The 20,887-nt window shown below is 49.7% G+C and overlaps 1 protein-coding gene across 10 annotated transcripts in view; it reads right to left on the bottom strand.

Annotated features, from left to right (window-relative positions):
- Nucleotides 1-907: 907 nt before the first annotated feature.
- SCAP (SREBF chaperone) overlaps nucleotides 908-20,887 on the bottom strand; it is an 80,801-nt gene continuing 60,821 nt past the window's right edge. For 7 of the 10 annotated variants that reach the window (XM_068933986.1, XM_068933990.1, XM_068933989.1 and 4 more), the window contains 15 exons: nucleotides 20,109-20,203; nucleotides 13,426-13,524; nucleotides 12,752-12,970; nucleotides 11,547-11,980; nucleotides 10,594-10,788; nucleotides 9,224-9,425; nucleotides 8,126-8,241; nucleotides 7,269-7,839; nucleotides 6,386-6,433; nucleotides 5,877-5,962; nucleotides 5,178-5,260; nucleotides 4,016-4,182; nucleotides 2,738-2,818; nucleotides 1,592-1,798; nucleotides 908-1,166 (listed from right to left, as the gene is read on the bottom strand). In XM_068933986.1, the coding sequence (XP_068790087.1) occupies nucleotides 921-1,166; nucleotides 1,592-1,798; nucleotides 2,738-2,818; nucleotides 4,016-4,182; nucleotides 5,178-5,260; nucleotides 5,877-5,962; nucleotides 6,386-6,433; nucleotides 7,269-7,839; nucleotides 8,126-8,241; nucleotides 9,224-9,425; nucleotides 10,594-10,788; nucleotides 11,547-11,980; nucleotides 12,752-12,970; nucleotides 13,426-13,524; nucleotides 20,109-20,203 (2,849 nt within the window). In that variant the 3' untranslated portion in view covers nucleotides 908-920. The remainder of the gene's footprint in view (nucleotides 1,167-1,591; nucleotides 1,799-2,737; nucleotides 2,819-4,015; nucleotides 4,183-5,177; nucleotides 5,261-5,876; nucleotides 5,963-6,385; nucleotides 6,434-7,268; nucleotides 7,840-8,125; nucleotides 8,242-9,223; nucleotides 9,426-10,593; nucleotides 10,789-11,546; nucleotides 11,981-12,751; nucleotides 12,971-13,425; nucleotides 13,525-20,108; nucleotides 20,204-20,887) is intronic. The other 3 variants (XM_068933993.1, XM_068933995.1, XM_068933994.1) reach the window with 1 other exon arrangement.

The following is a 20,887-nucleotide window of genomic DNA, read 5'->3' as shown; positions in this document are numbered from 1 at the left end:
GCCCCGGCAGCTCAGGGCCCTGCCTCTGCTCTACAGCACGCGGAGGCCGAGCCAAGTGCTTCAGTTGGGGGGGGGGGGGGGTGTCCATCCTGCCCTACCCCAGCGGCACCCCCGCCACCTCCGGAGGCACGAGCAGAGGGGCGACAGCTCGCCTCGCCGCGGCTCTCGGCAGCAGGAGCAGCTCCTGGGTTGGCTGGCGCGTGGGCAGCGCTGCCGCCGCGCTCTGCCGCCTGGGCCAGTCTGTGCCCAGTGTTGGGACCGCGCGGCCCCCGCGCTCCCAGAGCGGAGGGGTCCGGGGAGGCGCTCGGTCCCCTCCGGCCCCGACGCCTCGAGAGCTGCGAACAGAGCTGGAATCGGCCCCCAGCGGGGCTGGACGCAGCTTAGTTCAGCTACCGCAGCGCAACAGGCGTTGCGGGCAGGCCCACGCGCTCCCGCGCAACGCCCTGCCCCAGCTCTGTGTCAAACGCCAGCAGCCCCTGCCGTCCCTCGCCGTCTCCCCCCGACGCCACCTCAATGCCGTGGCATCCCCCTCTCCTGCCACAGCCCTCCTGCGCCGAGCAGGGTGCCGGAGCAGAGCCCTCTTTGGCCTGCGCCTCCTCCTCCGCACCGACCCCCACCCCAGCTCCCGCGCTCCTCTGGGGCCAACCCCTGCCCCAGGGACTGCGCCGAGGGTGCAGGAAGGAGGGAAGAAGAGGCAGAGCTCCGGCCCCCGCAGTCAGTTGGGTGACAAGAGTCCAGTTTACGAGGAGGGAAGGAGACGGAGGCGTGCGGAGCGCGACACAGTCTGCATCCCGTCCCCCCGCGCGTGGGGAAGCAGCACAGCACTGCCCGCAACACCCACCTATCAACTACACAACAGGCCCCCGGCGCCCCAGCCCCCCGCCTCGCTCCACCCCAGGCTCCAGTGCCTGCCCCTCCTCTCAGTCCAGTTTTTCCAGCACCGACGGCACGTAGACCAGGCTGAGCTCGCTGCCGAAGTTGCAGACGATGGCAGCGTTCTCCAGCACGAGGATCTGCCGCGCAGGCTGCGACTCGTTGCTCTTCCCCAGGTAGACGGTCTGCAGCAGGTCCCCGTAACCGATGTCCCAGAAGGAGACGCAGCCCTGGCCTCCCGTCACCAGGAGGTTATCGGAGATCACGCCCAAGCTGGCCCCGCAGCCCATCTCCTGCGCGGAACGAGCGAGCGTCAGCAGGACAGCCTGGCAGGCAACGCCTCCGCGAGGAAGGCCCAGCACGCAGCGAGGTCCAGCCCGCGCCGGCTCGGGGAGGAGGCCGTTTAGCCCGCAGCCCTCTGGCAGCTCTGCCCAACGGGAGGGCCCTGCACACGCATACGTGCTGGGAGCCGGCCCACCATGCCTCAGCCAGAACACGGGAGGCTGGACAAGGGAGGTCTGGCCTAGCGACCGCTCTGGTCTTTTCTGAGCTCTTGCCTGTTCGGGTTTACAAACAGGGACGTCTTCCAAAGTGAGTGAAATCAAAGAGAAATCCCTTGAGAGCACAAGCCCTGCAGGGGGTTTGGGGGGCCCAGGGCAGCACAGGAGCACCCTCACAGACAGAGCTTTTCCTGCCTGCTCCCTGGCTACTCACTCACCTGCTGGATAGAATAGAGCTTGATCCCCGAGCTTCGGTCCCAGATGCTGATCACGTCGTCCAAGCCGCTGCTGATCACGCAGGACGTTGTGCAGGTGAGGGAAGTGACGTCCCCTCGGTGGGCGTACATGTGACTGACTTTGCTCCCTGTCAGCACATCCCAAAGGCAGATGGCACCGTCCTGGCCTCCACTTGCTAGCACCATCGTCTGCAGGGGCATGGGCGAACCAAGTCAGGAACCTCAGCAGATGATAGTGCCCTTTCCTGACCACCTGCCCTCACACCTCCGGGCGTCGCAGTGCCACGGACAAGGGAACTCGCTGAACACAGGACAATTTTGCATGCAAGCACTTCCTAGAGCTCAGGGCCCTCTCCTAGGTTGTAAGAGGGCACAGGAATGCATGGGCTGGAAAGCTGAACTGCCAGCTCCGTTTCTTTGCTGCCTTTTAGAGCAGGCTGGAGGGAACGAACCTCAAACCCGCCAGGACTCCTCATTGCAGAGAAACCTGAATTCATTAAAATCATGCTGCAAAGCACGCAGGTGTGACCCTCCTTCCTCCTTCTCCTGGGAAGCTGCTACACAAAGTCTCCCATGGGGTAAGTACAGACGAGGGCACAGACTGCCAGACCCTGGCGTTAGCCTTGCTCACCGCTCCAGCCCTGGCAGCACAGGCTGTACATCAAGTCAGCTAAAGCCCTCTTTTAGGGGACAGCCACATCCTCAGCAAGGCAGAGAGATATTCCCAGAGCGAGGAACATCTACTGGGCCAGTTTCAGCCTCATGCTCCTGGCTCTGCCTTCAGAGGTCCACGGGCTTCAGAACAGCTCGCCTGGTAGCACCAGGAACAGGGCACTCATGCTGTGAACAGGACAGGCAGACAAACTAACCGGGATTCATTCCCCTGCTCGCAGTGAGCTGCGTGGAAGAATAATGCTTCAGCTTGTAAGGCAAACGGTGAGCATACCATTATGGGGCCTCTGAACCCTCGGAGCAGCACACAGCAACTTCTCCACATGTAAACCAGAAGAGGGTCCCAGCTGGGTCCTCTGGGACCCTGCTGAGTCCTAGCGCTCTCTGGCTGCGACAGTGGCTCAGCAGCCATAAATACAAGCTGCTCTTCCAGTTCCAGTCCTAGCTGCACCTCACCTGATCTATGTATACAGCTGTGATTGCTCCTGAGTGACCCTGCAGTGTGAACAAACAGCACGAGTCTTCTAGCCGAAACACCTGCAGGGAAAAGGAGCGGCAGATGTTAGCATCCCTTCAGGGCAGCCATGCTGCAGAGATATCCTTTCTGGGTCTTTGTTCTCTTGGTAATAAAGCAACAGATCTCATCTAGAGCCGAGTGCCCAGGACTATATCCAGTTGGGATTTGAATATCTGTGAGGATGGAGATTCCACAACTTCTCTGGGTGCTCTGTTCCAGTAAAGAAGTGTTTTCTTGTGTTTGGAAGTAATTTCTTGTGCTTCCAGGATGCAGTCAGCTGGTAGAACATAGTCCATGGGAGGCCACACAGTCTCACGCCCATTGCTAGCATGTCCAGCTACATGTGTTTAGAAGAAGAGCATGGACCAACTGGCAGCCTGTCAGCCCGCTCCGAAGGGCAAGACTCTGCCGACCTGGCCTGCCTCACCTTAGGAGAGATGGGGAACCACGGTCCGAGGAGCGAACGCACCCCTAACCACAGCAGCCCTCATCCTGTGCCAGCTCCAGCCTGACACACTCAGGTGGACTGGCTGCTGTCAAAAGGTGAGCAGTGAGCACTGAGGAGAGAGCGTGTGGCAGTCCTCAGCCTCTGGCTCGGGTGGACAGCAGCAACCTCAATATGCTGCCCAGTGTGACCCCTTCTCAGCCAGTACATTCCCCAATACACCTCCACACTCCTGTGACAGAGTTGGAGCCTGTGACAGATGCAGGACAGCGAGTTCGGTGGGTGCTGCTGCCAAGGGCAGGGGAAGAGGGCACGGCCTGTTCGCCACTGACAGAGCAGGGACGTGACCTGCATGGCAGAGGGACAGGTGGCCGCTGCTGCAGGAGAGGACCAAGGGAAGAAAGGGGATACCCCAGAACCCGACCTTGCTATTCATGAAGTCATCCAGCCCTAGGGCAAGAGTATCTCACGCTCTGCTTAGTAAGATACCTTACAAAGGTTTCTTAAGGTAAGGCTTAGTCCTTCTAACTACACTGAAGGGCCATATGCAGATGGAGAACATGAGAAGATTCAGGAGTGCATTGGAGTGGACTCCACCAACTACAACATCCCCAAAATAGGTTTGCCTGAGTTCATGTATACGCTTGCCAGCTTTGCCCCCACACATATGAGACAAGCTCATGTTCCACAGCACCCAAAAGCGTGCACATCCACACACAACCTCAGCTGACGTGCTGCAGCAGCCACGGGTCTGTGGCAGAGGAAGCCTTACTCTCAGAGTGTGGTCCTGGCTCCCAGTGACCAGCCGTCCTGCTGCAGCCTTCAGCGCTGTGATCGGCTTCTGGTGAGCACAAGACACGGTGTGGGTGAGCTGACACAGGATGACGTCGCTGCTGCTGAACACAGGGGAGGATGGGATGCTGCTTCTGCTCGGGGCTCCTGTGGCGAGACACATAGGTAAGTCCCCACTGCAGCAGGACACATAGCTTTATGCTCCAGGGAAGCGTAACCAACATCACCCGGCAATGCTAAACCAGGGATTCCTGGATGCCAAACCAGAAGAGAATTTGAGCCCAGTTCTAAGTGCTGAACCCTCAGCGCTCCAGCTGACACCAACAGAAGCTGCAGGTGCTCAGCACACCTGAGAAACTACAGTGAGTGTCTCAAACAGCGCACAAGAGCCAAACTCCCTTTTGCAAATCAGCAGTCCCCACGCAGTAAGTTTTTGGAAAGACGATGCCTGAAGCCAAGAATTGCTGTGATTACCCTTGTGAGAGAGTGCAGCCAGCCAGGCACGTAACTCTCTCTGCCCTACAGGGAAACATCATCTCCACAGCCAACCCTTCCTTGCAAAGCCTGCTCCATTTCCCATCTGTCCCGATCTACCACATCCAGACCCCAGGGCATTCCTTCAGGAATGCAACTGCTCCCCCAGAGAAAGGCCAGCGCTCCGCACCCCTCCAGGCCACTTCAGAACCACAGGAGCCACTGCACTGCAAACTCGTTACCACCACAGGTTAGTTTTGTGTGTGTCATGTATCTGCAAAGGCCCCGGATAACATCATGATTGTGTGGGGCTACGTCACATACAAAGAAGTGAGACGCAGACTATGCCCAAAAGAGTAAATAAGTGAGAACTGGGAGACCAAAGAGGCACAGGGCAGAGCTGACTCTGGAACCCATGTTTCCCAGTCTCCAGATCTATGCACTGGAGAAAATCCTCACTCAAGATGCTTCCCCTCCACAGGGGACTCCCAAAATACTCCTCACCTCTCTGCAGCATCTGGTTTGGGACCCTGCAACATAGGGATTTTTGGAGGGAAGCGTTATTACAAAACCTTATAAAATGGGAGTGAGCTGCGAGAAGGCAAGGGAAGAGGAAAAGGCTCAGCGAAGCTCAGAGCCGTACACAGCACGCTCAGATGCTTGCTTACCTCGGAACTGTAGGTGGTTCAAGGACGTGTGCGTTTCTAGCGAGAAGAAATCTAAAGAGCCGTTCAACCGGGCAGCAACAATCCTGAGAGAGAAATGCAAATGCATGAACAGGGACCCTGCCCCACCCTCACAGTGTGAGGAGCCCTGAGACTAGGCATCTTGCAAGGCAGAACACAAACCGTGCAGGATCCCAGGCATTCCTGCACCAAGGTGGTGAACCAGCGCAGTCCAGAGCGCAGACTTTAGTCTCCAGGGTCAGCCTGTGAGGCTCCCAGTGATGGGACACTCCTGACTGCAAGGCAGGGAGCTTGGAAATTATAGAGCTCAGACCACAGAACAAAGTGGCAGATGCAAATGTCTTTTGACCAGCAGTAAACAGGTCTGAACAGAGAACGGTGACCCAAAGGCTCCGTCTCCCAGCCCTCAATAATTCTGGATATTCAGCTACTAGAACTACTGAATATGTGTATGAAAAAGATGTGGCTGCTGGAACAGGCCTCAAGCACGGGACCCAGGAAAACTTGCTCTGCCATTCTCAACTTGAGAGGTGGACATGTGGGCATGGAAGAGGTTTCCCAGCTGAATCGTTTCCCACCTGGAGCTGGTTGATCATCATGGCAGGAGTGTCAGAGCTGGGCTCCTAGCTTGCACCACGTTCTCCTCCTCTTACAGGGATCACCAAGCACAACTTCAATTACCTGTTGTTCAGGAACACAAGCGCTGTGATGCCGGATTGACCTTCTTCATTACTGCTACGGAGGGTCCCCTCAATAGCATCCCAAACCTGAAAAGAGGAAGGGTTACTTGCTGCAGTGATCCTAACTGGATGACCACTGTGCACAGAGAAGTTAGTGAGGCACGCAACAGTTAACCTGAGAAGGCACAGGCCTGTGCTGTGCCGCATGTAAAGCTTGGCCTTCGGGCCTGTGCTGTGCTGCCACGTATCCCTCAGCCGCAGAATAAACTGAGCCGCCTAATCATAAGGAAGGAGCCTATAGGCAGCTCCCACTTGGCTCCGGTGATTCCACCGCCTGCGTGTTCCTTGTTTTTATCTTCAAGTGAAGCAGCATGTTCTCATATCAACATCCTTTTGTTTGACAGTAGGAACGATGAACAGAATTGTTTTCTTCTAAGAAAACCCTGTAAGAGCTCTGAAGACCAAAATGCTGGTGAACCTCTCCACGGAGGGGATCTGTATCACACGCACCCTGACTGCATGTCTGTCCGATACTGCACAACTTGGGGTTCCCAGCATCTGAAGGGATGAAAGATTATCTGTACCATCGTCTTTTATCTTCTAATGTTCATTCCAATGCTGCACCCCTCCCTATTCCCAGCTCTGTGGCATCCCTCACTGCTTCCAGCTGGTCCCATGTGCACCCTCACTCAAGAGTATAAAGTGCTCCAGATTTTGGAGCAGCATTGTGATATGGACTGGAAACTAAATTCAGTCAGTGTCTTAAAACAGCAGTCCAGAAGAAGAAATCTGAACTCAAAAGCATATTTAAAGGAAAGCAAAACAAAACAAAACAATGAAATGGCCTGCCTCTGTCCTTGTTGGGAAGAACCAAAGCTGCTCCCATGCAACACAGGAAGCACAGGTCAAACATTATTAAAAATCAAATTCAAAATACATTTGCTAAAAACACTGCATTTATTTTGAAAGGAAAAAAATCTAACTTAATTTCTGAAAAATAGATTAAAATTAAATTAATTTTGGAAGTTTCTGACTGGACTAACTGAAACATCTTTTTCCCTACACTGAGAACCTCCTTTGAAATCAAGTATTTTGACCCTCAAGAACCAGAAAAGAAGATGAGCAAAGTACTGATCAAAGGAAAAGCTGTTTCAAATATGCTAGAAAACTGATTCTACGTAATAGCAGACACTGCACCCCCATACCTGTTTTGTTCTAAAATGGAATTAAGCTGAAATGCTGGGATTTCCAGAGCAGAAGAGGAACTTCCGCCCCAGGACCAGCTCTAACGTGTCTGACGCCTGTGCTTCTGCGATAGGTGTTGGAGACCAGTCTTGCAAAGAGCCACAGCGCACCTGCAGCAGCAGAACTGGCAGCGAGCCTTTCGCCTTACCTCCAACTTCCCATTACTCCGGCCGGCCACAATGAGGTTCCCCTGCAGGTCCAGGCTCCACACAGAGCTTTCAAAGTCTCCTCCCCAGGAAGAAATGGGGGAGGACTTGTCAAATCCAGCAAAAGACTCATCCCCCAGGCTCTTTTTGCGGCTGCTGCAAGCTCCCTCCTCATTCCCACAGCTCAGGGATCGGGGACTCCCTGTCCCCACGCAGAACCCAGCCTGTCCATGCGGGGCTGAAAGGCCAGTAAAGTTCATGCAGTTTGATGTGCTGTGCTCTTCATACACCTTATTAACCAGGCTGCTGAAATCATAGCCAGTCTCTTTCTGGCGATTGCCCACAGCACGGAGTCGTGTCTCCGACTCTGCCACCTTCACCTGCTCAGAGAAGTTTGTGTCAATGAGAGATGTGAGGTCTGGCTGGTCACAGAAGAGTGGAGGCTGGGGAGGGCTGAGCATCCTCTTGAGCTGGTGGCCGTTCTCAAAGGAGTCATCCAGACCATTCTTGCCATCTGGACTCTGATCCCAGCTTTCCTGGTAATCGAATATGCCACTGCTGTCTCTTCGCAACCTGGAACAATAATAAAAGGTCAACCCTCCCATCTTTACCAGCTCAGATGGCCTGGGATGGGCAGGACTGCCTGGGAACACAAAGGCAGTAAGAGTGTCAGGACTCCACACAGACAGCACGAATTACTTATTACCCAGTCTGCATGAGCATGGTCATGGTGAGGATTAAGAACGGCATCAAGGACTACGATTGCTAATTTTTCACGGGGCAGGTTGCACAAGCTGGTGAGCAGCAATTATGTAGGGAGCAGTACACGCTTGCACGACTTGGTACAGAAACCACATACCTTGGTTTGGGAATAACAGTGAGGCAGTCTCCAGTCTGAGCATCCCACACACGGATCTGGCCCACCAGGCAGCAGCTGACAAGCAGCATCCCATCACTAGCGAGACATTCAATGTCCTAGCAAGGAAGAACAAGCACAGCTGAGTATGTAGCACCAGGATGACCTCTAGACTCTGGCAGTCACCTTGCATGTGCTCCAATGCTGAAGAACTAAATGGATAATAAATTTTAGGTCAAAGCTATATGGCTAGCTTAGCAACCTATAGATACTCTGAGAACATGACAGTTTGTCCAGAGTCCCAACAGTGCACTTGACTGCCGCAAATGAAACAGCCTGCATCTGCCTTCCCTTTCCTTGACAAAGTATGGTCCAAAGAGACTGTAGGATCAGCCACATACTACACACTGTCCAGTGGGAACACAATACTGAGGACAATCAAAACAAAAGCAAAACACTGGCGTCTGTGGGACAAGCGTTGCCCAAAATGACATTCAGCGGACAATGTCACCTTAGGAAGAGAGGTGCAGCTTATCTGGGAGTCATGGCACAGTGTTTGAAATTCCATCTGACTGGGTGCCTGAGCGCTTCGTTTCCCCTCAGAAAGGGAGGAAACGTCTTTCCTCTAAAGAACAATGAGTGAGCTGGGCAGCAGCATACTTCTGTGCAACCCAAGGACGCTTTTAACAGTGGAAACGATATTTAATAGCTCAAACTTATCCACTAACTTTTGAGAAGCAGAAAAAAAAGAAAATCCACTGGGCATCAAAAAAGGATATCTAGAGCTACCCAGCAAAGAAGGGTGGATCAGCCCAGCCAATGAAAGGCAACAGTTGGTTACAGAGAGAGGGGAATAACAGCAAAAGACTCAGAGCAAGTCACAGGAAGAAATGGAAAAGTCCTATAGATAATTCCATGCTACAGTACCCTGCATTGTATCTGCATAGCATTCGCCCGTTGTTAGCTCTCCAAGGCTGCATTCCACTAAGACTACTTAACTGGCCGGTCCTTTGTGGGGGCTGTTATTTTAATGAAACAAAAGATAAATGGTGCGAGACAGTAAAATGCCTTTCCTGTAGTGCTTGCACCTGTTCAACCTACCATGAGGTGACCCCTGAGAACCAAGGGGACAATCTCAGTCTCAGGTGGGGAGTAGCCGTAATCGTCACAGGGCAGGTCCCCCCTCTTCCTCCTGCTGTGAGAGAGCCCATTCTGCCCGTAGTTCTTGGGGCAGAACACCCTGTACAGGCAGAAGAGCAGCAGGACCAGGATAATGCCCGAGGCCAGACCCAGAGCAGCTACCCTGATGGGAGAGACAAACAGATACGCGTTAGCCGAACTGCATCCTGCTTCCTGCGCAGCACTGCAGAGGGGACAAGTACTGCCTAGACATCATGGGGCTGGTCTCAACTGCTGTTTCCGAGGCTGAGCTGAGAGAGCTCCCAGTACTCCCAGCTCAACTTCTCAGTACTCCCAGCTCAACTTCTCAGCAACTTCTCAGCAGGCTTTCACAGTACCTGGTTGCCTGAAAGTAACCCGTATGTGTCAGTCAGGCAGTAAACATACCTCTGCAAATTAAATATGAACGCTACTTCTTTTTAAATAGTTGTTTAAAATAGAGGTGAAAAGAAGGGGAGATAGAGATCCAGACACTAGTTCATGGCTAGTGCTTGAAAATACTGAAATTGAAAGAACTAAACTGCTGGTCTAAATTTTTCAACTGATAAAAATTTCCCACAAGGAAAATGTCAATTTCAACGAGATTTTTAGACTTTTCAGTAAGAAAAATACATAGCAATTAGGGCAGGAAGAAAAAGTCTAGATGGCGATCAGGGTAACATGGAAGTGTGTTCAACACAGCCAATGAAGAATGCAGGCTCAGATGGCAAGCTGGGAGCCTGCCCTCTCAGTGGGAAAGGCAGTTCCCTGTTTGCATGAGAGTTTTGTCAAACACCCAGTGAAGTATTAATGAACCATGACATTTATTCCTAAAGAGGAATTCCTATCACTACTGCCCGGTGATAAGCCCTGTAATATGTGGTTGCTGGAATAACACATGGCTTTAACATCACTAAGTCAGCCAATTAAAATATGTTTTTGAATTATCAAAGCTTAATCCTCAAAATGCATGACTAATTGCACAATCGTTACCAAATGATAACGAACACTTGCAGATATATCATGTTTGTGAGTCATTTGTCCACAGTCATCAATATATATTGACAAGCGACTCCCCTTCACGCCACCAATAGCAACTCAGGCTGCACACCGTCTCCTGCCAGGGAACTCAGCTGCTAAGAACAACAGTGCCATGAACGATGAGCAAGCTGAGCTGGAGTGTCCCGAGCTTTACAGGACTTTTTATCGAAGCTTTACAAACATTTTTCATTCTCTTCCTTTCTCCCCACTGGGACAAGAGCCAAACAACCAAGGTCAGCATGGTCAGAAGGCTGTATCAAGGACTCTCTTACTTGTAGAGGGTGACATCCCGGTGCCCTTGCAGCTTGGGTGAGGCTTGGTCAGGCTGAGCTTCAGCATCCAGCTTCCCACTGCTTGCAGGTAAGAAAGGGTGGTAGCGGTTAGCCTCCTGGGGATGCCGCACTTCTAAGGCCTCTTGTGGATTCAGATACAGCGTGACAGGGATTGCTGGGAGGATGCTGATGTATCTGAAGGAACAGAAAGATGGGAGAATTGTTTAGCAACAACAGGAGGTAAAGACAGGAAAACCCTAATAGCTCACACCCAGCTCCTCTTCCCACCAGCAGCCAAGGTTTGTCTCAGGTATGTATTTCCAGGCCAGTATTTTTAGGTATTCTAAACTAAATGCCTCCATTGAAATACCTTTCTCTGAAGATGTTTCCCAAGTCTAACACGGCCAAATTTAAACTCTGCCTCTGTGGAAAAGGTACAAACAGCCAACGGCAGAACGAGCTATTGACGAGGTCAAATGGATTTCACAGATTTAAGTGAGGAAGGACCTTTACAGTGCAGTGGTCCAGTTTCCTATACACTGCAGGCCAGGGGATATTGCCAAAAAATTTCTTCAGCACAGATACCTCTATTGCTCTATTATATTATCCCTGTCACTTACAAATAATCATACATTGTTTTACAAACTTCTAAACATGTAATCTCCAAAAAGTGTAATCTCTAGGATGAAGGAAGACAACAAATATAATACATGCAAGAGAGGAGCACAAACCCCTGTTCTCAGATAAACAGCCCTGGAGAGTTTGGCATCTCTGCAGCATAGCAGAAGGGCCTGTTTTAATAGTTTCTTCCTGAAGTCACGTTTGTAATAAGGAATGTGGAATGCAAATTATCTATCTCAGAAGGACAAAAGACTGGGGCAGGGGGGACCCCCTTAGAGTCAATTCTGCGGGGAATTCAAGGCCCTTGGGGCACTTGACACCAGCCCACTTGCCTTTTGGCCAGAGTGATATTGTAATAGCTGAACAGGGATGGCCAATGTCGAAAGGAGAGCTTCCTCCAAATCTCCTCATCCTCTGCTCCCCAGGTAACCTCTGCTTCAGTTCCAAGCTCTGGCTGCCCATTCCCTTTGCCCTCTGGTCCTTGGGCCCACGTGTGCTGGCTTGTCTCCAGCCTGCTCAGGGACTCCAACCCTGACTTCTGCTCACGCTGCTGTGTCTGGTTTTCCGACAGCTGTATAGGGTCCGATGGGAAGACCGAGAGATCAATCTTGGGGTCTCCAGCAGGTAGGACCCCTCCAGGAACAGGCATTGGAGGCAGACCTGCTTCACCCAAAGGACTCTGTTCAGTGACCTGGGACGTGAGGTAGGTGCGGAGACCAGCAGGATCCGTGTAAACCAGGATTCCGATCCAGATCACTGTCCCAGCCTACACAGGGTGAGCAAGACGGCAAGCCCATTTAGTGCATGGCCTTCATCACTCTGCCCCTCAAACACCTCAGCAGCGATCTAACCCGCCATCACCAGCATCCCTGTGAAGGGTACAACCTGCACTCCATTACGATCCTACTCCAGACAGATATTTATTCTTTAAGAGGACTGGGAGAGCTTGTACCGCACACCCAAAAACTGAACGCTACCTTTATGTGAACTCCCTGACTGAGTCTGGTGGTAGGACCCCCAACTCCTCTCACACAGATGCACAGCAGGGAAGAGACATTCCTTGCTGACGGCAGGGACCAGCACATCTGCCATGCTTACACAGTGCTAGAAAGGCTTAATTCAGGGTTCTAATTCACGAATTCTGCAGCAGCCAGAGTTCACAGGCTAGTGTATTAACATAAACTGCCACCAGTTTTAGTTAGCAGTTAATGGAAAGAGCTGTGATTTGTAGAAATCAAGGAACAGAGACATTCCTCTGCTTCCATTAAAGAGCAGCAACATCCAGAACAGAGATGGGAAGGACAAGCAGGGACAGTAGCTGCTTTAGATGCTGCAATTACACCTGCAAACAGGCAAGAGTTAGAGTCTTCTATATAGTGAAATATCGCTACATCTTTATTCCAGGAACTAAATATAATTCCTGGTCTGGAAAGATCTTTTCTCTCCACCTCATACAGTCCTCAAAAATCTGCTTGTATAAAAATACTTCAAAGCAACAGAAAGGAGCACTAGGTAACACCACCACCAAACGACATACCATGATGAGTCTCTGGGCCAACCGGGTCCTGGCAAAGAAGTAGATCACCCGCAGCCTCTTGGGCAGGCGCAAATTCCTGAAAGAGGATGGCTGCAGGGTGATGGTGTGGGGAGTGGCAGGTCGCATAGCTGGCTGGCGTTCATAGCGCTGAGAGCGGCTGACAGGCTTTGCTGGGGGCATGCAGGCTTCCGCTGGCAACCGTTTGTTCAGATCAGCAAGCTGCCAAGAGAAAAGCACACGTGTGACAGCCGTGGTGATTAGGTCCTTCAGGAGAACTGTGCGCATAGTCAGTTATCTGCACACATCTGTGCTTTGATACAAGCTTAGGCCTAAGTTCCCGACTTCGCTCTCAAGGCAATCTGGCCCGGTTTCTCTCTGGCACTCATTCTCCTTTTTGCCCGGACGACTGGACCTGTTTGTGACCGTGCCTTCTTCCAGAGACCGTACACTCAACATTGGCCTGTTTATGTATCCAAGAGTGTCTTGTGCCCTCAAGTGTCCTGTCCACACTGCTGTCTATGTGTAACCAAGCTAGAATTGCCCTGGAACTTACAAATAGAGAAGGCTGAGCTGTGTAAGACTGAAAATCAGCCAGTAAGCTACCCTTAAAGCATTCTACAGTAGCAGAGCAGAAAAATCCAAGGCAAGAGCCTATGTTCTCTGCCCTTCCTTACCTCCATACGGCGAATGTCGATGGACAGCACAGTAGTGAAGAAAAACATCTGCAGAAAGAAGTCAGACACCAGGCCAACCACAGCAAAGAGGCAGAACTCCTGCAGACAGCACACATTTATTAGCTATGGCAGCTGCTGAGATAACAGTAAATATTTCAACTTCAGAAAAAGAACAACTCAGCAAAATATTGCCCAGAGTGCAGGCCTCAGTATATCTTATGACAATTCTTATTATCAATATTTTGTAACAGTCAAGAGGATAGCGTTTAAAAACATCCATTTGAGAATTCAAGAGCGTATTTATTCATATGCACATTCTTTGCTCTTCTTAGCCATAAAATATCAAAGCATTATGGGAAAAGCAGACAGAGGACATTTTACCAGTTCACAAAGCAGCGGCAGGCTTGGAGCCAGAACTCCCAGGCTCCTGCCCCTGTGTTTAAATCACAGGACTAAACCGCCTCCAACAGTGACAGTCTCCACTTTATCAGTAAACCTCACCCCTAATTTAAAATTCCTCCAGGAATATGGGGAGCTCAGTAACTGTGTACAGTCAATCATTGTCTGGCCAAGAGAGGCCACTGAAGCCACTGTACCTTTGTTTACTTGTGGCTCCTGCTTGTAGCCATTCTCCAGGGTCCCAACTAAACCATTTCTGTGCAAATCACACTGCCCAACAAACAAACATTAGCTGACATTTTTCAGTCCTATACTCCTGGAAGGAAAGTCACATGCCCTTTCTAAGAGATCTCTACACACCAAGTATATAGGAAACAACATTTCCAAGAGCTGATGTTTCCAAACTTCCCTGTAACGCTCCACTTTCCCCAGTAGGTGCCATTATAGAAACAAGGATTAAAGGAAAACTACAGCAAATATGACCAGCAACAGAAACACAAGTCAACTTCCAGATCCTCCCTACAAAACAAACACACTCTTCCAATCCCCGTTAGTGCCAAGTGTCTTCCCCTCTCCCACGCAACATTTCAAACTTCACAGCAACAAAAAATTCAGGTCTTTTTGAGAAGTTTTATCTCCCTCAGGGGTACAAATTCCTGTTAGGACCTGTCAGGACCCAGAAAAGATCTGGTAAACATGGAAAGATCAAGAAAGGGAAACATAAGCGCAAGTAAAAACCTTAGGCTAAACAAGAGATCAAAAGACCCCTCACATGCAGAGCAGCCCTGGCAAATACCCACTGTGGTTCACTGCCTGCCTGCAGCTGGCGCCCCAGGCGTTCTCCCCGCACGCAGAATAAGCCAGAACGCATCCACCTAAGAGCAAGGAGAGGCGCCAGAAAGAATCCCTTCTTTTGTCTCCTTTCTTTCTATATCTGCCCCAGCTTCTTGAATAAGGCCAGAGGCCAGTATAAGCACAGTGAAATGAGAAGAGTCCAAGATAACACAAAAGGTTATCCAAAACCTCCGACCAAACCTTGAAGCCTCCCCATGCTGTCCAAATTGTTCTTGAACCACAAGCTATCAACGGCCTGGAATTTAAAGATTAGCGTAGCACAAAATGATATAATCCACCAGGTCAGTTGCCTCTCTCGTCTCCAAAACCTCCCAGCAACAACAGCACAAAGCAGCAGCTTCTGATCAGGTTTAGTTCCTTCCCCAAAATATGGCTGCAGGTTTTAGAAGTGAGGGGATGAAAACACAACACAGGTTCCTCCCTCAGGGAAGTAATATCTATCTGGATTTCAACTGTACCCCAGCAAACACAGACTCCACAAATGGCAGGCTCTGCATATGCAGAGATTAATTCTGTTAATACTTCCTCTTATTCGACTTAGGATTAGAACCATCTGAAATGGGAGTGCTTGCCCTGGAAATCTTCTTATACATGGATACTGCACACCACGTGGCAAAACCCTAACTGATATCAGTGAGAGAGGAATGGGCTCTCAGAGTGTGAACTTCAGAATAAGATTGTGGGTATGAGATGGAAAACAGTGCGAGCACTCAGCACACACTTCTGCAGCATCTCAGAGCCATCAACATTGCCACAGCACCAGGAGAATGGGGGTCTCTATCAACCTGCCACACAGGCCAAGAGGATTTCATTCCTGCTCACAGTTGTGGGAGTGGAGATTTAAACTGAGTATGCAATTCTCATCTCAAGCCAATCTCTATTTTAGGACAAGGAGAGCTACTGAAAATAGACAATTCCCTTTGCTAAAGGAGTTGCACAGCCATGGAGTAACTGAGAAAAAGCAGAAGGCCCACTCCAGCCCTTGGGGCAGACAACAACCTCCACCAAAGAAATGCTTCCTCTCATCTGTTTTTCTTGAGCACTGTACTGCTCCCACTGACAACATGGAGCAAAGGTCCCTGCCAGATTTACGCAGCCTCACTCTCTATCTCAAGGATGCCTCGGACTCTGCAACACTAGCAGAGAACGTTATCTGTACAGTGTCCTTCACTCTCGGGGACAGAGATAACAGGCGCACACCAGATTCCAGCAGAGCAGCCGCCAGTCTTTTAAAGGCAGCATCACCGCAAGAGTCTTCCTTTGGAAGAAGCAAGCATCCAGAGAAAGACAGGATCACACAGAGAGCAGAGAAAGGGTGTCACCACATGTATCCAAGTACTTTAATGAGCAAGAGTACTTTAATAAAGATAACACGTGGGTGCAGGGTATAGTGTCAGTTTTTCCCATTGCTCTACTGACACAGTTACATTCCCAGTTTATCCCTGAGCATTTTATCACACTCCTTCATCCATTGTAATCAGTACCCTCTGCAAGCTCCTCTATTGCAAAGTGCAAAAAGAAAGTGAACTGTCTCAGCGGTATCCACAAGATAGGACTGCTGGCACTAAGCTCACTTCACAGATACTGTCAAATTTCACTTCATTGCACCTCCTGAAGTCAAGCAGTGCAGCAGCAAAACAGAGGCAGGAAAAGGTGCTAACACGCTGTATCAATGAGTTTAGTTTACACCCAAAGCGTGGTTCATGTCAGCTGAACAACCTCTGCAGTTTTCACCATCAGCTCCAAAATATGGTCTTACTCTGATATCTGAAAATAAAGCTAACTCGGTTGGTTTAACTTGAGAACTGTGAAGTTCGGCCTGCAACGCTTCAATTCAATCTGAATCTTCTCAGATTATAACACACTTCTATCTGCAGTCTCTAACAGTGATACCCCCAATACTAAGTCAAGGATATGTGCAGCCCACTCCCGTTCATGTAGGTCACAGGTGGCCAGTTAGCCACCTAGCAAGTCCCAAAGGAGCCTTCAACTGTGTAGATGCTCAGGTGCTCCTGCCTTGGCTTACTGACTGTGCCTACCAGAACTCTCCAGAGACAACAGGCGGATATCTCCCTAAAGTATGGCAGCAGAGCTGACGCGGAAGACATAGTGAGGATTTGTCTAGGCAGCTCTTCTCCTGTTCATCTGGCTGAGGCGGCACAACCTCTGTCTGATCAAGGATCAGAAAGCAGTTGTCAGTGGTGTAAACTTCCTGATGCAATTCAGCAAGCACTGTCCTGAAAAAAGGACAGTTCAATGCACAAAGTAGCAAACTGAGAGGCAGAAGACCTTGATGCTATTTTCAGTGCTACACAGACCCAAAAGCATGACCCCGATAGACCATTTCACCTTGAGGTTTCAGTTCACCCACCTATGAAGCAGAAATAGTGATAACCATGGTCATAAAAACCTACAGACTTGTCAACCTGGTGAAAAAGCCCTGAACAGACTGTGCACTCTCATTCTCTGAGCAGACATTCAGCACTACGTTGTTTTTCCATCTACTTATAAAGGGCATTAGCTAACCCACACAAAGACATTTTTAGGCTGGAATAAGAGCATCCATACAGGAAAGGCACTGGGCAGTGTTATGTGCTAAAAAGCTCATCTCCACACACAGGAAGGAGGGCAGAGGCACAACAGCAGGCAGACACACAAGCCCCTGCCCCAGCTCCTCCCAGGGCTGTCCCACCCTGGGGTGACACCCATCACCATGAGTCCACAGGAGAGGCTCTCTGGCTCACCTCACAGAGTGAGAGGAGTTACTGTCTACAGGGTATGGGACACATTATGGGATGCAGGAGGCGACTGGGTAGAGAGAAGATCCAGGGCTAGCTACAAGACGGACCAAGCGTCTAAGCCCTGCTGCTGGGAGATCCACACTGTATATATGTATACATCTCCCGCTAATGGGCCTTCACCCCATCAGCCAGAGAGGCAACAGGATGAGGCCTTTAGTGCTGTTTGTGCTTGTGTAAGTACTCAGTGTTTCTGTTTGTGTTGATCTGTGTGGCCAACTGTGCGTGTTTATGTGTATTTGTGTGTGTGCCTACTGGAAACACATGCTCAGCTTCACTACTGGGTAGAACTGGGAGCCTGGGATTCTGGCAGCCTGGTTGGGCTACCAGATTCAGCAATCGCTAACAGGCAGTAAACCAGGGCATAAATTTGCAGTGTACTATCTATCCTGCATTAATCTATCATGCAGATCTCCTAGAAGGCTTGTCCACACTGCAGCAACCTCTGCTGTAGATACAGAACATGCCAACTGGAAGGTCTCTGACAAGACAGTAACACCTTCCTTTCACACCATCATAAACTCTCTGCGATGGCAGCAAAGCCTGGTTGAAGACGTAGCTATCCTAACAGAAATGTCTCCAAAAGCCTACTCCCCACACCCCCATTTCACACAACCATACTAAGAAAATTTTGTAACATAACCCTGGCCTCTCTGTGACGAAGGTGAGCCACACTGCACTTACTGAGCATTAAGACTGCCTACACAGGTTAGCACAGAATAGCTAGCTGACTGAGCACTAACTTCTCAGTGCATATGAGCCTCGATTGTGAAGCAGCTACTGTGCTCTAAATTCACACCCAGCTCACTGTGCAGTAGCTTCTCTTTATACACAAGCCTTAAAGACAGTGGATTCTTAGGTGCAGAGGAACTAGAGGAAAGATTAAGCTGAGCAATTCAAGAGAAAGAGCAGCATGGCACTGTCTCAGAGTGCCATGTAGAAGGAAAAAAGTGATGATGATGAATTTCTTGTTCTATTACTTAGGTCTGCTAAGTAGTCTTAGTTAAGTCTGCTAAGACCCAGAAAGCAAGGTTTGTTGGGTCGGATAGTATCTTTCATTAGACCAAGAAACAAACACAAAAAAACGGACAAGGTTCCTGGTTCTAGTTATAACCAGCCTTGAAAAATAAAATCACCTTCTTCTTCCCATAAAACCCACTTTGCATATATCCTTAGACTACAGCACCATTACTACTGATATCGCAACACTTACACACTGGTTGTGAGGAATAAGGCTCCAGGATGTCAGTCACCTCACTGCACTACCTACAGTTTGCTGGATCTGCTCAGAACTACAAAAGGCCCAAGCGGCAGCCTACAGTTCAGAGAGGGCCCCGAGATGATTCTGCTGGCATGCAAGCAACTGCCACAGGGAAATGTAAGCAAGTGCCTGGCATTGACCGAACTTAGACAGGGACCTGATTCCTGAGCAAGGAGCCCTCTCTGTCGGTTTCTGTGTGCTAGAGCCCTCTCTGTCGGTTTCTGTGTGCTAGAGGGGCAGCAGTTAGTTCCTGCACCGTTGCCTTTTCTTTGGTGGCTCCCAAGGGAAGAGAGAGACTCCTGGCACCACATTAAGCCTGACGTTGACGAGCGCCTTCATATTAATCTGAATACACTCGAGTTCCTCATTTTGCAGACCTCCGTGGGAGGTAGGCCACTGCCAATGCACAACACTGGGAAGCAGCACAACTGGACAGCTGCAGTTCTATGATTAAAGATATAGTAAAGGCACAGAAATATGGCAGTTCATCTGAACCGCTCAGGGCCCTGCTGAACGCAGACTCCCATTGCTCCAGGACAAGCAGGCCACAGTTGTGCTGCGTGTGAGAGCACACAGGAACATACTGCCACAAGTCAGAGTCAAGACACTCAGTCCAGGGCTTCCTCCTCCTTTTCAGGGAGGATAAAATGGCAGACAAGAGATGACCATCAGCTACCAAAAATATGCTGTCTACAGCCCCTGAAAGACCAACAAACAGCCTACTCTAAAGATAAATAAGGTAAAACTTAGTCTTAGAAGTGAGTTGAAGGTTAAGCAGAATGCTGCAAACAAGACCTCTCCCTTCATAAATCCGACTCTAAGTGTTCAGTTTTCAGTTTAGAGATGTTTCTTCCACTACAGATCCTGCCAGAAGCACTCTGACACTAGTCAAGGCTGACTCAGAGGGAAAGGCACACTTGTCACTTTAATAGCATTCTGTCTCTTCAAGAGGAAGCAATCCAAGGTTAAAGCACAGGTGTGAGAGGCCCAGGTTTGGTCCTGCATTTGTCACTACCTTGACATCAAGTACCTACCAGTTCCCTTTCGCATTTCTCTAAGCCTTCTCAGTTACACCAGTGTGATACCCCCAAGCAGCACTGTAAGCCTAAAGTTCCTGCAGTGTCTGAAGCCTTGGATAGAAGCTGTGAAGAGAAGGCAAGGAATCAAAGATTCCCCCGTAGCTGCAGTGAGACATAAGCTTCCTCACTTCCTTGCGCAAAGCCCTGAGAGGCAGTCGTGCGCTCTTCAACAGCTGAAGACTGTTGCCATCAGAGGCGACATAGCAGAATACTCTGTATTGCATTCTTGCAGTGACTGCACACCTCTGTCCTGCACATCTATCCACGTTCAAACTGATCAACCATGCTCACCTGGATGGCTGGGACAAGGGTGAAATAGCCAATCAAGATGATCCCAAGTTCCGTGGCCATGTTCTTCATAATTGACCAGCTCTCATTGCTCAAGCCTAGAGAAAGAACACGCAAAGATCGGTCAAAGGAGACTGTTCACTAGAAAACGAACATGAGGAAAGCACTAAGGACTCCTCACCGGATTCCTCTTTTTTAGAATTAGATAACTATACTTAACAGACCAAAAAAAGGTATTTTCAAGCTACAACTGATCTAACCTAAACGGATGCCTATTTTTAAGCCAATTAAATGGCCTGGAGACCACTATCATTAACTATAAAGGGAGCTCAGGATGACTCTCTCAGCTCACAAAACTGTCCTAATTCAAGCAGTTTAAGGGTACAGTACAGGGATTCAGAAGTTTAAGAGTCTGCTGATTTTTTGAGCCCCATTTTCTACCAGGATAGAAATTACATGGAATTTTTAAAAACCAGGTAGATTTTTGTGTTCAATGGTGATCATTCCAGAGTCTCTATTCTCTGATGTTTAGAGATATATATTTTTTTAATTTGCAAACTACATTTATACATGGCTTGAGCATACTCAAATCCTTATGCAATTGCAGAGCGTTTCTATACTAAAGAAGATATTTTGTCACAATCTCTGTGGAACTTCCTGTGACCTATGGACTGCATTTATTCACGACACGAGAGGACAACGTACTAAATATCTATACCAAGAGGATGCAGCTTCCCTAACACTTTTTTAAATTTGTTTCATTCAAGAATCTTAAAAAGCTG

Source organism: Struthio camelus, chromosome 2 (assembly GCF_040807025.1).
Source record: "Struthio camelus isolate bStrCam1 chromosome 2, bStrCam1.hap1, whole genome shotgun sequence".
Taxonomy (NCBI): Eukaryota; Metazoa; Chordata; class Aves; order Struthioniformes; family Struthionidae; genus Struthio; species Struthio camelus.
This window is presented reverse-complemented; position numbering and strand designations above follow the sequence as displayed.